The 12,224-nt window shown below is 60.8% G+C and overlaps 2 protein-coding genes and 1 long non-coding RNA gene across 3 annotated transcripts in view; 1 reads left to right on the plus strand and 2 right to left on the minus strand.

Moving 5' to 3' along the window:
- TRAF7 (TNF receptor associated factor 7) overlaps window positions 1-255 on the minus strand; it is a 28,135-nt gene extending 27,880 nt beyond the window's left edge. Inside the window, exon 1 of the mRNA XM_035563451.2 lies at window positions 116-255. The gene's annotated coding sequence lies outside the window, so the exon portion shown is untranslated. The remainder of the gene's footprint in view (window positions 1-115) is intronic.
- A 288-nt stretch (window positions 256-543) lies between these two features.
- On the plus strand, window positions 544-1,554 carry LOC118256481 (uncharacterized). Its single transcript, XR_004781239.2, has 2 exons — window positions 544-618; window positions 843-1,554. It is a non-coding gene; the product is annotated as an uncharacterized LOC118256481 (long non-coding RNA).
- A 1,647-nt stretch (window positions 1,555-3,201) lies between these two features.
- RAB26 (RAB26, member RAS oncogene family) overlaps window positions 3,202-12,224 on the minus strand; it is a 29,905-nt gene continuing 20,882 nt past the window's right edge. Inside the window, exons 3-9 of the mRNA XM_035563476.1 lie at window positions 8,638-8,679; window positions 7,870-7,936; window positions 7,738-7,790; window positions 5,926-5,991; window positions 5,073-5,129; window positions 4,630-4,706; window positions 3,202-4,280 (exon numbers count right to left, since the gene is read on the minus strand). Of these exons, the coding sequence (XP_035419369.1) occupies window positions 4,178-4,280; window positions 4,630-4,706; window positions 5,073-5,129; window positions 5,926-5,991; window positions 7,738-7,790; window positions 7,870-7,936; window positions 8,638-8,679 (465 nt within the window). The 3' untranslated portion in view covers window positions 3,202-4,177. The remainder of the gene's footprint in view (window positions 4,281-4,629; window positions 4,707-5,072; window positions 5,130-5,925; window positions 5,992-7,737; window positions 7,791-7,869; window positions 7,937-8,637; window positions 8,680-12,224) is intronic.

The raw sequence follows: 12,224 nt of genomic DNA on the forward strand, positions 1-12,224 counted from the left end.
AGCACGGAGCGCTCGGGGCGGCCGCACGGCACACGGCCCCGGGCCGAGGCCGCGCAAGGAGCCGAGCTCGGCCTGCCGGGGCTGAACCCGGGCACCCGCCCCGCCCGCCCCGTACCTGGCAGCGGCGGCGGCCGGAGCTGCGGCACCCGGCCCCGGCACATCGCGGCCCCGGGCCTGCCCCCGCTCGTCCCGCGGCCCCGCTGCCGCCCGGGCCGGAAGCGGCGCTCTCGGTGCTCCTCGGGATTTGTAGTCCCGCGCTCCGACCTTCGCCCGCTCCTCGCCGTGCCTCCGAGACGCCGGGGACTACAGCTCCCAGCGGCCCGCGCGGCCCAGCGCTGATTGGCGCTTCCGCGGTCTGTCGGCGTTACAACCGCTGTCGCTACTGGCTTCGCTCGGCCTCCTCCGGGGGCCAATCGGGCGCCGCCGAACCGCCCCTCGGCCCGCACCGCGCCACTGGGGAGAGGAGGAGCGGCAGCCAATGAGCGCCGGCAGAGGGGTGAGGGCGATCACCCCAACTGCTGGCGATTGGCTAAGCCCGCAGGCAGCGTGGCCAATAGCAGCGTAGCGGTGGTTATAAATAGCCTGGGGAGGGGCCGGTTTGTCCTTTCCGGCGGAGAGGTAGGTGAGGGGCGGGCGGGGAGGGGGGCGGCGGGACCGGCACGGCCGCACGGGGCCGGGCGCGGGAGAGCCGGGGATGATCCGACCCTTTCTGACACCTCGTCTGAGGGCGGCGGGCGGCCGCGGCCCCTGCTGACGCATCGCGGCTGAGGCTCGAGGGAGCGGCGGGCCGGGCGGCGCGGGGCGCGGCGGGCTGCTCTCACCGCGCCGCCTTCTCTCCGCAGGGCCGGCGGGACCCGCACCGCAACGGCAGCACGAAAAGGGAGGCCTGAGGGCCCGGCGGTCGCCGTGGAGCTCCGGGCGGTGAGGCGCACACGTGTGCGGTGACCTGCTGCTCCTGAGCCGGCTCGGGAAGCTGCAGCTGTGCAGGGCCACGAGGCGTTTCGGGGCAAGTGAAAGCGGGCTGGAGTAACGGCCTGGCGGGCCTCGTGTAGCTGTGACCGCGGGCGTAACGTAGGCATCGGGCTGTGAACGCAGCAAGGGATGCACCCGAGTACGGTTAAAAAACGCTTTTGGGGTTGCTGTGTATAGCAGCGAAGCTGATGCTCTTCTTGCTGTACAATTAAAGAGTCAGTGCGGTTTCTAAAGAACACAGCATCAGCTGCAGAATTCTGTGAAACAGAAGAAATCAAAATTGTTTTTTCCTCTACCACGTGGTAGCCTACAGCAAAAGTAATGGCAGGCAGTGGATGCAGTAGTACAGGTAAACAAAAGGATTCACAGGCAGCAGTCCTCACAGTGCTAGATTGTGTAGGTGAATGATTTAAATCTTTTAACTTTTTTTTTGAATTTAACAAGTTGTTCAGGTCTTTATTTCCATATTGTCAAACCAAGTTCAGCCTTGTAACTTTTAAACTGCTTGCTGCTATATCTCCGCTTTGGGTTCTCTATTGGGCTGGTTCTACAGCTTACAGATTTAATAAAGTTTTCAAAAGACGTCTGCTTTTGTTTCTGTTCTTTACAAATCCCATGCATAACACACAACCACAGACTAACGGAGTTTCGCATCTGGGCACACAGCAAATCATTGCTGTTGTTCAAGGGAGCTGCTGTACCGTGTGTGCTGCAGCTCCGCTGGACTCTGGGTCCCTTGAATTCCTGGTGGGTGCAGGGGGGTACCTGAGCCCATGCTGGTAACGCAACCATCCCGGTAGGCTCAAGAATGAGCTGAACTATTTGAATGATTAAACAGCTCGGGTGTGAGACAAAAATACCACTGTAGCCGCAAGGATTATTAAAAAAGATTTATTAACAGGAATGAAACAAAAGCTGTAAACAAGAGCCAGCGAAAATGAGAAGTGCGTGTCATGCCAAGTCCTCGGCTTGCTTGAATGCACTGAACCATTCTGCATCGCTTGGTGGCAGTAGAGGCCCGTGTCAAACGACGCCAGGGAGGAGCGGAGGGGTGCTTCAGCAGCAAGGTTGGTGCGCAGGCAGTGGGAGGTGAGTGGTGCACAGGGAACTTGTGACGGGGTGGATGGGGGTTGAGTGCCCCTTAAGTTTGGGGGGGGGGGGGGGGGTTAGGAAGTTGCCCAAATGCGGTTCTGTTCCTGCTGTACTAGTTAGGTCCTGACAGGCACACCCAAAAAGTAGCGCCCACACCTGCTCTATTTAAATTATTTTTAGATTGTTTTTGGTCCCACCCCGAAGTACCGAGTTAGGAGCTGTCAGCTTTTGCAGGATGGCCAAAGGTGTCCTGCCTGTGAGGAGGGGGAAGGAGGTAGTGTCTGTGCAGCGACTGGCGCCTTGGGGCAGGGGCTGCCCTTACACCGTGACTTCTGAGAAAACACCAAAGGCAGGCTTGGGAACAGACCCAGGTGTTTGAGCTGCCTGCTGCTCTTCTGTGCTCTGGTGGGATGCCTCTGGTGCTGGGAAGGGCTGGTGCAGAACAGGCGGCTGCCCTCGCTGCCTCCCCCCCGGGCCCTGCATGGTGCTGCCAGCAGGGAGCAGGCTCTGCCCAGCGATGCGCAGCAGCGGGGGCTGCTCCAGGCTGGTTGCTGCAAACATTCCCCCAGGAACAGGGTTTTTAACAAAATTTAAGTCGGGTAACACAGACATTTCTCCCTAAAAAGCTACGCAGGAAAAACGCTCCGTTCTCAGCGGGTTTATTTTAGGCTCCGTACCATCGTTGTGCTGGACCCACTCTAGCTCTGCGTGCTGCGCATTTTACTGTGGCTCACCAAGAAGTGCAGCTCCGAGGGGTCTGCTCTGTGGCTGCCCGCCTGAACCGTGCACCGAGGGACTTTGTGCCCTTGGGGAACGCTGTGCTGCAGCTCAGGCTGGCGCCCCTGCTGCGACAAGGGGCAGGTGCAGCTCAATAACTGCTGGGAGCTGGTGTTCTGCTGCCAGCTGGGAGTGAGGGACGGGTTGAGTTAAGTGCTCTGCTTATAGGGGCAGTGCATGGAGGAGCAGTGCGGCAGGGCACCTGGTGTCATGCAGGTGGAATTTTTTTAATAAGAAACTTGCCAGAGGCCAAACACTTCCTCCAAAGTTGTAATTTGTACTTGGAAGTGCAACTTTAAAAAAAGCAAAAGCCATGTGCCTGGCGCAGACAAAAGGGCTGAGGAGTCCCTTGAAGAGAGCTGGCAGAAGTCTCAAACCTGCACGGTCAATGCCTACAGCAGCCTCCTCGGCTTTCTTCCTTCAGAAGAGCGAGCTGTCCCAAGAGAACTTCGGAGCAAAGCACTGTTGCAGTCTAAAAAAGCTATCGGGCTTACATGAAGGGATCAGGAATAAGCTGCAGTACATTAGCTTTCTTCTCGTTAAAGTACAAGAAATGGCTGTAGTGAGAGAACCAAAGCCTTCACCGAACAGATAAACAGTCAGGAAACCTCTGTACAACAGATGTTTGCGGGAGCTTACTCAAACAGACATCTAAGCTCTTGTCTTCTGCGGGGAAGAGGAGAAATCTTCATCGAGGAGCTATGTTACAACACGGGAAGGACTGACGGACATAAATAAGCAGCTAAAAAACGGTTGCCTTGAAAACAAAGCTTTCCTGTGTGCCCCAGGCCAAGGATCTGATCAGCTGAATTCCGGGTATGTGGCAAAAGTGAATTCAGGATTTTTTCCTACCCAGATTTTGGTGGGGAGCAGGCACTCGCTCCCCTAGGCCCCATCATTCCTCCTCGCATTAAAGCAACCCCAGGGTGCTCCTGGCTGAGCGCCGTCGCTGCTGAACCGGTGGAGGAACCTGGAGGGAGCCGTGGCCGCACCGACCAAGCTCCTTCCCCGCATCCCCTCCTGCCTGCACCGGGCAGAGCGGCTCCGAGCCGGGCAGGAGCAGAGCAGCCCGGCCAGGGAAAGGCATTTCCCTCTGGGGACCCGTGGTGTGGGTGGGTGCTGTGGGGTCTGGGGAGCGTGCCTGGCACGTGGTGCAGCACGGCCGGCCTCGGCGCCGGCCCAAAGAGCTTTTCCTGCTGCTGCTTTCACCCCACAGGTCTCAGCTCACCTTTTACGCAGATACAGACACAAGACAGACATGCACACACTGTCCACGAGGAGAGAGCGCGGCGCACAAACACGTGGCATGAGTCTCTGTACAAATGCACCGAGCGCATTAGGACCGGCAGCAGCCCGAGCCCCTCACTTCCTTCTTCACGTAGTCGTGGAGCTTGAATTTGGGCTCGTTGGGCAGCTTCATGGACCTGTGCTTCAGTTCCCTGCAGGAAGGGGGAAAACATTACCTTTCTGCCCACGCCACCTACTTCTAAGCTGCCTGGAGCAGCTCCGCTGAGCTATGACCTGGTCTAAGTGCTTCGTTAAACCCCCGAGGAAGCATCCTGCAGCTGTTTGGGATGGGTAAGCACACCCCAGAGAATAAAGCGGTGCGTGATGCAGCTGGCCTCCCTCTCAGGTCTCCAACTGAAGAACCTGCCCTCCCTGCAGCACCAGCTTGGTGGCGATGCAGGGGACGGCGTCACGCACGGCCTGGCAGTGGCCGAGGGGAGCAGGCGCTGAGAGCTCCGCACCCGGCAGGGGCGCGCGGCACGGCCGGGACCACTCACTTACTTTGCGATGGCTGTGAACGCTAATTCGACGTTTAGGCCGCTTTTTGCGCTGGTCTCCATGAAGGGCACGCCGTACTCCTGCAGGACAAGACACGGAGGAGGTCAGGGAGGCCCACGGGGACACGAGCTCGGCTCCGTGCAGAGCCCCAGCGGGCACGGTGCCTGCCACAGGGCTCAGCTCAGGGGGAGAGGGGTCTGGCCCTGTGGGGGGGGGCGGAAAGCTGCACGAGGGGTCACAGGTAAAGGAGTGTTTATTCTTCAGAGCTTCAGGATAGGACAGAGAAGCAAGAAATGGCAGCGGAAGCTGAAAGAAAGAGCAGAGGTGGAGGGAGACGGGAGCGAGACGAGGGCTGAAGGCAGCTCCCAGGTAGCCGCCTGGCTGCGTGCTGCCCCCCCCGTCACCCAACAAGTGGCTCCGCTGCAGCAAAAAGCCAGCTCCCATACCTTGGCTAATTTTTCTCCGTCTTCCCTTTTCACCACTCTGTCCTGGGCTGAATCCACCTGCCAACAGCAAAGAGCAAGCTGGGATTATTTGGGAGGTCAGCATCAGACAGCCCCCACACCCCCCTCCGCTCTCCTGCCCCCACGCTCCCAAACACCACCAGCCCGGGGCTGCTGGGGCACGGCGCAAAGCCTCGCTGGCCCCCCTCTGCTCGGGGCTTTGGGCTCTGCTGAACGCTTTTAAGGGCCCTGACTCCCCGCTCCTGCCTTCCTGCCACAGCCTGCCTGGATTTTTGCACACCATGCCCCACGGGCAGGCTCACACCGCGTGTGCATCACAGAGATGCTGGAGATCCCTGCTCCAGGCACGTCCGAGGTGATTTGTGGCTCTGTGCCACACGCACCCGCACGGACCAGGCGAGGCAGAAGAAAAAGCAGTCTCCTCACAGCAGCAGGGGGAACCAGCAATGCTGCGCTGCTCCTGCAGCAAGGGGAAGCCGGGGCTCAGCGGGGACTTGCAGGATGAGCACAAGAGGCTGCTTTCATCTCCAGCACCTGGACTCAATCCCGTATTCCCAGCAGGGACTCTGCAGCACAGCAGCACGCAGGGCTCGAGCCAGCTCCCGTGCACCAGGAGGGAGATGGGATCCGCCTGGGTTCCAGCGAGCAGCAGGGCTCCCAAATTGGAGAGCAAGCGGCTCCCCTGGGCCAAGCGGCCACTTTTGGTGGCTCTGCTGGCCGTGGATCTGCAGCTAACCAGGAATCACCACGCCTGCATTACATCCTGACGGCACCTGCAGCACCCGCACAGGACCGTCGGCAGAGGCAGCTCCAGCTCCGCCAGGGCCAGGCTCACCTTGTTTCCCAGTAGCATGAGGACCACGTCCTGCTGCGCGTATTCATGAATCTCTGTCAGCCAAGCCTGGAGGGAGACAACCAGAGACAGGCTGCTGTGAGCAACGGCTCCAGGAGGAGGAGGAGGAGGATGGGGGCTGCCCCGGGCCTGGGCGCTGGGACCCCTCTGTGGGGATCCTGCCACAACCACGCCACAGCGGGGGCTTTACACAGACACAGGGAGGAGATGGCTGGGGGGCGAGATGTAAAATGAAAAGCCCAGCTCAGAAACTCAGCTGGGCACAGCAAAAACCGCAGGCAGGGAGCAGCCGGGTCCCACAGACCCCCTGCACACCCTGGGGACTGCCCACAGGCACTCGCAGGACCCGAATTCCCTCCTTGGCTGGAAGGTTAGGCCTGCTCAGAAAGCTGCTGTTGGGAAAATTCACCATCCTTGTAGCAGAACAAAAGAATCCCTTTGCGTTTTAGAAGCATAAAGCCAAGGGTTTGCTCTGGGCCGTGGCCCCTGCCTGCTTCACTGCATGATCAGGCGGCACGTGGGTGAACCTGCCTTCCTCTAATCCAGCCTAATCGAATCAAACCGACCCTAACTCCCCGTAATCCCTAACCCCACAATGTGGGGGGGGAATCTTTGAGCAATTTTCATGGAGGGATCACAAGCTCAGCACAAAACACCGCTGCTGGCTGTCGCCACACCTGCAGGGAACACCCCGGGTGCCCTGGGGCAGGGGGACAGGAGGGACAGGAGGATGCTCCGGGGCAGGGACAGCTCTAGCCTGTTTGCCACAGACATGCCTGGTGCACTCCATGTCTGGGACACAAACAACGTCCCCTTTGTTCAGGGCTAACTGCTCCTGGCTCGCAGCACGCTCTGCAGTGGCCCAGCAGCTGCACGGGCCCGGCAGGGTGGGGGGCACTGAGGGCAGGTCCTCCCGTCCCCAGGTCCTCCCGTCCCCAGGTCCTCCCATTCCCCTCGCACCGCCTCGTGGCGCTATCTGCCCCCTGCCAAAAAGCAGCTTTGTGGCGTGGGGATGCAGCTGGCAGAGGCACTGTGCAGTCACACAGCTTCCTTCCCCCTTCCTGTTGGCCTTCGGGGATTAAAATCCCCCTCCCCACGCTGGCAGCACCGCGCTGAGCCTTGCGTGGGTCTGCAGGGAGGGGACACGGGACCCCACGATGGCCGGCAGGACGGGCAGGTCTGCCGGGGGACGAGGAGCGGGGCAGCAGGATGCGACCTTCTCCCCTGCCTGGGTTTGCTGCTAAGGCAGACGGGGCAACGTCGGGCCGGGCCGAGGGAGCGCCTCGTTCCCAGCGGCTGCCTGCGCTCACTTACCGGGAGCGAGCTCTCCAGCTGGTGCTGTAATTACACGCGGCATAAATCTGCCGCTGAAGTGAGTCTGTCGCCCCTTCCATTTGCCGGGAAAGGGAAATGTTCTCCGCGCGTCCTCCGACGCCCCAGCACTGTCCTCGCTGCCAGACGGGTGCACAGCACCGACTGCAGCCCCTCGGAAGCGGCCGTGCTTTGCGTCCCCAGCACACACCTCTGCCCCGCGGCACGGCCGGCCGGGGGCTCCCTGCAGCTGGGGCACAGCTTTTCCCCAGGCCCCCAGACCCTGCTCATCTCCGGGGCTGGCACAGAGCACCACCACCACCAGTAAATCCCGGTGCCACCTGCAGCCAGCGCGCCGCGGGTTTGCTCCGAGCGCTTGCAGGGCTTCGGAAGCTGCGGAGCCTCAGCGGTGCCCCGGCAGCGCAGGAAACCCACGGAGCTGCCTGAAACCGCCAGGAGAGGACCGGGAGGCGCCGCACGTACCTGGATGTTGTCGAAGGACGCTTTGTTGGTGACATCGTAGAGCAGGAGCAGGGCTGCGGAGAGAGCGGCGGCGCGTTAGTGCCGGCACCGTGCCGCGCGCCCCCCGAGCCCCCAGCCCCCGGCAGTGCTCACCGTGGGCGTCCCGGTAGTAGGCGTGCGTGACGCTGCGGAAGCGCTCCTGCCCCGCCGTGTCCCAGATCTGGAAGGCAGAGGACCGGGGTCAGCCGCATCCCGCAGGCACCCACGGGACACAACGAGCACACGGCCACAGCACAACCCCACAAAGTTTCCTCAGCGGTTTGCTTCTAGCAGCGACCCAGGGGCTGCTCTATCTGCACGTGACTAGCTCGCAGCTGCAGGGGGGGTTCTGAGGACGGTAACAGGAGAGGTGCCAAGCGCAATAAATATTTAAGCAGCACCTCCCTGCTCCTCAGCACATCTGACCGCGGGGACGGCAGCGTGTGACAAAGGGCTCGCAACGCGTCCTTAATCGGAAAATCCATCCAGCAGATGGATGTGTGGGGACTCGTTAATTTATCAGTTTTTAATGCCACGATATGTTTCCAGAGTGCCACGCTGCTGTCGGGGGAAGATCGGTGCTAATGGCGTTATTCAGCTGCTAGCCCAGGGGTCGGGAAGCAGCTGGGGCTCGGGGCGAGCAGCTTGGTCTCTGCCTGCTGCCGGGGCTTTTCGGAGGGGCTGGCAGACAGGGACAGAGCAGCCATGGGGGTGCACGTGCACACACGTGTGTACATGCACGTGCATGCACGCAACGACAGCTTCCAAGCACGGGATGGAGACGGGGACCAGCTTTTGGGGCTGCTCCTGGCCCATTGGCTCCCAGGGGTTTTACCGAGCCCCAAACACCGCGGGAGCTGGCTCCGGGGCCATGGGACGCACCTGCAGCTTCACCTTCACCCCATCCACCGTCAGCACCTTATTCTGAAAGAGAAGAGAAGCAGCGGTGAGGCCGCCCGCCTGGCAGCTGCTGCCCCGCGCCTGCACCGGCTCCACCGCTGTGTTTATGCTGATTTTCTCTCCCCCTTTTTTTAAACTTGCATAAATTGGTCACAGCGCCTGTTGGAGTAATTTGCATGGTGGCACAGTGAGAAGATCATTTCCTGCGTCTGCTGCAAGTTACATATATTTGGATACTTAAATCTTTGTGTCTGCACCGCTGATTTAGTGTGCTGCGCGGCTCAGGCTAGACCACCTCTGGCAATAAATTAATGAGCGCCAGCATCCCATCCTAATGGCCTTCAAAAGGCACAGCTAACTACTCCATATTCAGTTAGCAACTTAAAAATAACTCCTCTGCCTGCCACTTTTACTGATTTTTCTCCCAGCAAGCACTGCTTTCCCTCTCGGTTTGTTTTTCCCCGTATTGCTCGTGTTTAGCAGCAGGGCCGGCAGGGAGGAGCAGAAGGGGCCGTGCCCCTCCGTGCCATCCCCCGGTGCTTGCCTGGGGCCGAGGTGCAGGTTCCTGGGAGGTCCAGCAGCAGGGAGGGAGCAAAGCCAGGTTGGGAAGACATTACCCATCCGACAGCGCTGCAAGACCCGCGTGTTTGCGAGGGCAGGGGTGGGCACCATGGGCACCAGCGAAGCAGTGCCGGCTCCTCAGATCCCCTGCTTCTCAGAGCCAACAGGAAACATTTTACAACTGCCTGGACGGAGCCAGCAGCGGTGCAGGATGGGGGCACCACGAGGTGTGTGGGGAGAGCCCGGCGGCGGACAAGGGCCGCACTCTGACGGCACACCAAGTGACCGCAGCCCCCCGAGCTGCAGGCGGCTCTCTAAACGTTCATCAAACCCAACCCTAAATATCAAACAGCCCCAGAGGACAGAGCGGAGAGGAGATTAATTTGCTTGCTAGATCGACAGAAATTAGCACAGTAATCACTAGGGTGCGATTAAAACAACCCCAAGCAGTGGTGCGTGACGGGGCTGGTTGGGCTGGGCAGCCGGCACCTGCTGCGCTCTCGACTGATCCAAAGCCCGCAGCCAGCGCGTGGAGCTCCCCGGGGCGCGCGGTGCCGCATCCATCCCCTCCGGCGGTCCCATGAGGTGGCCTCGGCAGCAGGCACGGCCACCCAGCGCTGGGAAGCCAGCCCGGGCAGAGCTCAGCAAAGCGCCTCTCCCCCACGGAGAGGCCATCCCAGCGCCTCGCATGCCGACCTGCCGCAATTACCCAATGCCACGGGACGCTGGCGCTCGGCGTCACCCGCCAGGACGGCGCTGGCAGGGCTCTGCCTCTGCGTTTTGGTGGTTTTAATCAGGCCCGAGGTAACATCTAAGCTCCTGCACAGCCACACTCCTCCAGCAGCAAGGATGCGGACGAGGAGGAGAGGAGCAGAGTCAACAAGCGCGCTAAATTTACACCGTCTGCTAAAGCAGGCGCAGGGGAGACGATCGCAGTTTATAAATACCTTCAAAGGCAGCGATGGAGCTGAGGGAGCGGAGTGATTCATGGCCCTGGAAGGGGTAAAATGGGCAGCCAGCCCACGGCTGGGAGGGGAAGGGGCGCAGGTGGCACACGCTGTGCAGGGCACCAAGAAAACTCCTTGGCAGGGGGCTGCGGGTGCCTGGTTCGTGGCAGGGGAACGGAGCGGGTCCAGCCAAGGGTGCCAGCGCCACGCGCTGTCTGCAGAACTGAGGGTGAATATAAAGGAGCTGGAGTGGCCGCACTCTGCAAACACCGCTCACACCGCATCGGGGATTTGCAGAATGTTTTGGTCCTGAAATACGGCGCCATCGGCTGAAAAGCCACGGCAGCTCGAGGGAACGCACAAGGTGCAGGAGACCGTGGTGTAACGGCACCCTGGGGGGAACGGGCCCCCTCTGCTGGAAAAAAGAGCACAGTGAGCAAAGGGGGGAAATCCCAATGTGGACCCTAACGTCCACCACTGCCGACATCCCCCTCGCAGCGACAGACCCCCTGTAAAGCACACAGCGCTGGCTGCTCTGCCCCACACTGCCATCTCACAGCACTCCGATCTGTGGACTAACACCCGTTCTGCAGGCACAGGCTTACTGTTCTGCAAGAAATCTAATTTTCATGCCCGATTTGCCATCAAAAATCCCTGGCCAGCCCCGATGGCCCCACACAGGCCGGTACAGCCAAGCCAGAGCTGCCCCACTGCAGTCAGGGAGCAGGATCTGGCCCCCAGCCCAACCACCGCTTCTGACAGCAGCCTGCCCACCGCAGAGGGGATGGGAAGGGAAGGAAGGCATCACACTGCAACGACCACAGCCGCGAGCGAACGGCGAGGGACAGCCGGTCCTCACTGAATATTTCATAGCGCAAACCTCGCTGCTCGATGAACAGCAAACCTCTATTGGCAGCCGGAGGTGACTTCCTGCGGGCGACAGCTTGCAGCTGCCCGCAGCAGGAGGACCTCGGGGACCAGGAGGACAGCTCATGGCCGGCTCCCCGCCCCGCAGCGGGTCTGCCCTGAGCTGATGCGCAAACCCGAGCCGGTTTGCAGCCGACAACCGTGCCCGGGGCTCGGCTCACCCCAAACACAGAGCAAGCAGGGCGCAGCAGCCCCCGGGTGGGAAGGGCCGCTCCTCACCCCTGTCCTTGTGGTGAGCAATGCCGTGAGTGCAGCTGCGGGCTGGGAAGTGCCAGCAGCGGTGACAGCCGGGTGACCGGGCGCTGCCAGCGGGGACCACGAGGCATGTGACGAGTGCCACAAGGGCCGCAGCTCCAGCACCGCACCTCGTGAGCTGCCTCCCCTCTGGAGGAGCTTAATTAAAAGCAAAGCTGGCAGCAGCAGGATTCAAACTAATTACGACTGACCTACATTTTGTGTTGGGGGGGATTCGTAAAACTAATTGCCATCTAGAAGAGCAACGAGGAGCGTGTGCACCCAAGTGCTGCTGAGCCAGGCTGGGGAAAAAGCTCGAGTCCCCAGAGTTTCAGTGGGGTCTGGGGCTGGTGCTGGCACAGTGTGACCGTGCTGCAGCCTCCCCCAGCTCGCCCTGCGAGGAGGGCTCGGAGCCACGGCGCACCCGCAGCGTGCTCAGGCAGGTGGCCTGAAGGGTCATCGTGGGATGTGCCGACAAGGGGACACATTCCTGTGCATTTCCAAGCCTTCCCAAGTGCCTGTTTTCAGCACCTCCAGCTTGTAGAGCACTTATCCACAAAGTTTGTGCAGCTGAATTTGGAGCAGCTGAATTTGGAGCAGAAAGGTGGCTTGGGATGCTCCTGCTCATCTGCCGCAGGACCATTGGGTCAATGCGAGCAAAGGAGCACCGCGAGCGAGCACTGGCTGGAAGCAAAACTCGGGTAAAAGAAGAAAAAAAAAAAGCCGAGCAGAAGCAGGACAGGCTGCGTGGGAAAAGGCAATGAGACCACAGGGCAGGGCTGCGGGCAGCACCGCGGGGCGGCTCCAGCAGGTGCCGGGCGGAGGGGCTGCCTGAGCCCACCCCAGCAGCAGGGCTGCCAGGCTCCCAGCTTCCAGCGCCTGTCTTGGGGAGCTACACTT

The sequence above is a fragment of the Cygnus atratus genome, chromosome 15 (assembly GCF_013377495.2).
Source record: "Cygnus atratus isolate AKBS03 ecotype Queensland, Australia chromosome 15, CAtr_DNAZoo_HiC_assembly, whole genome shotgun sequence".
Classification (NCBI taxonomy): Eukaryota; Metazoa; Chordata; class Aves; order Anseriformes; family Anatidae; genus Cygnus; species Cygnus atratus.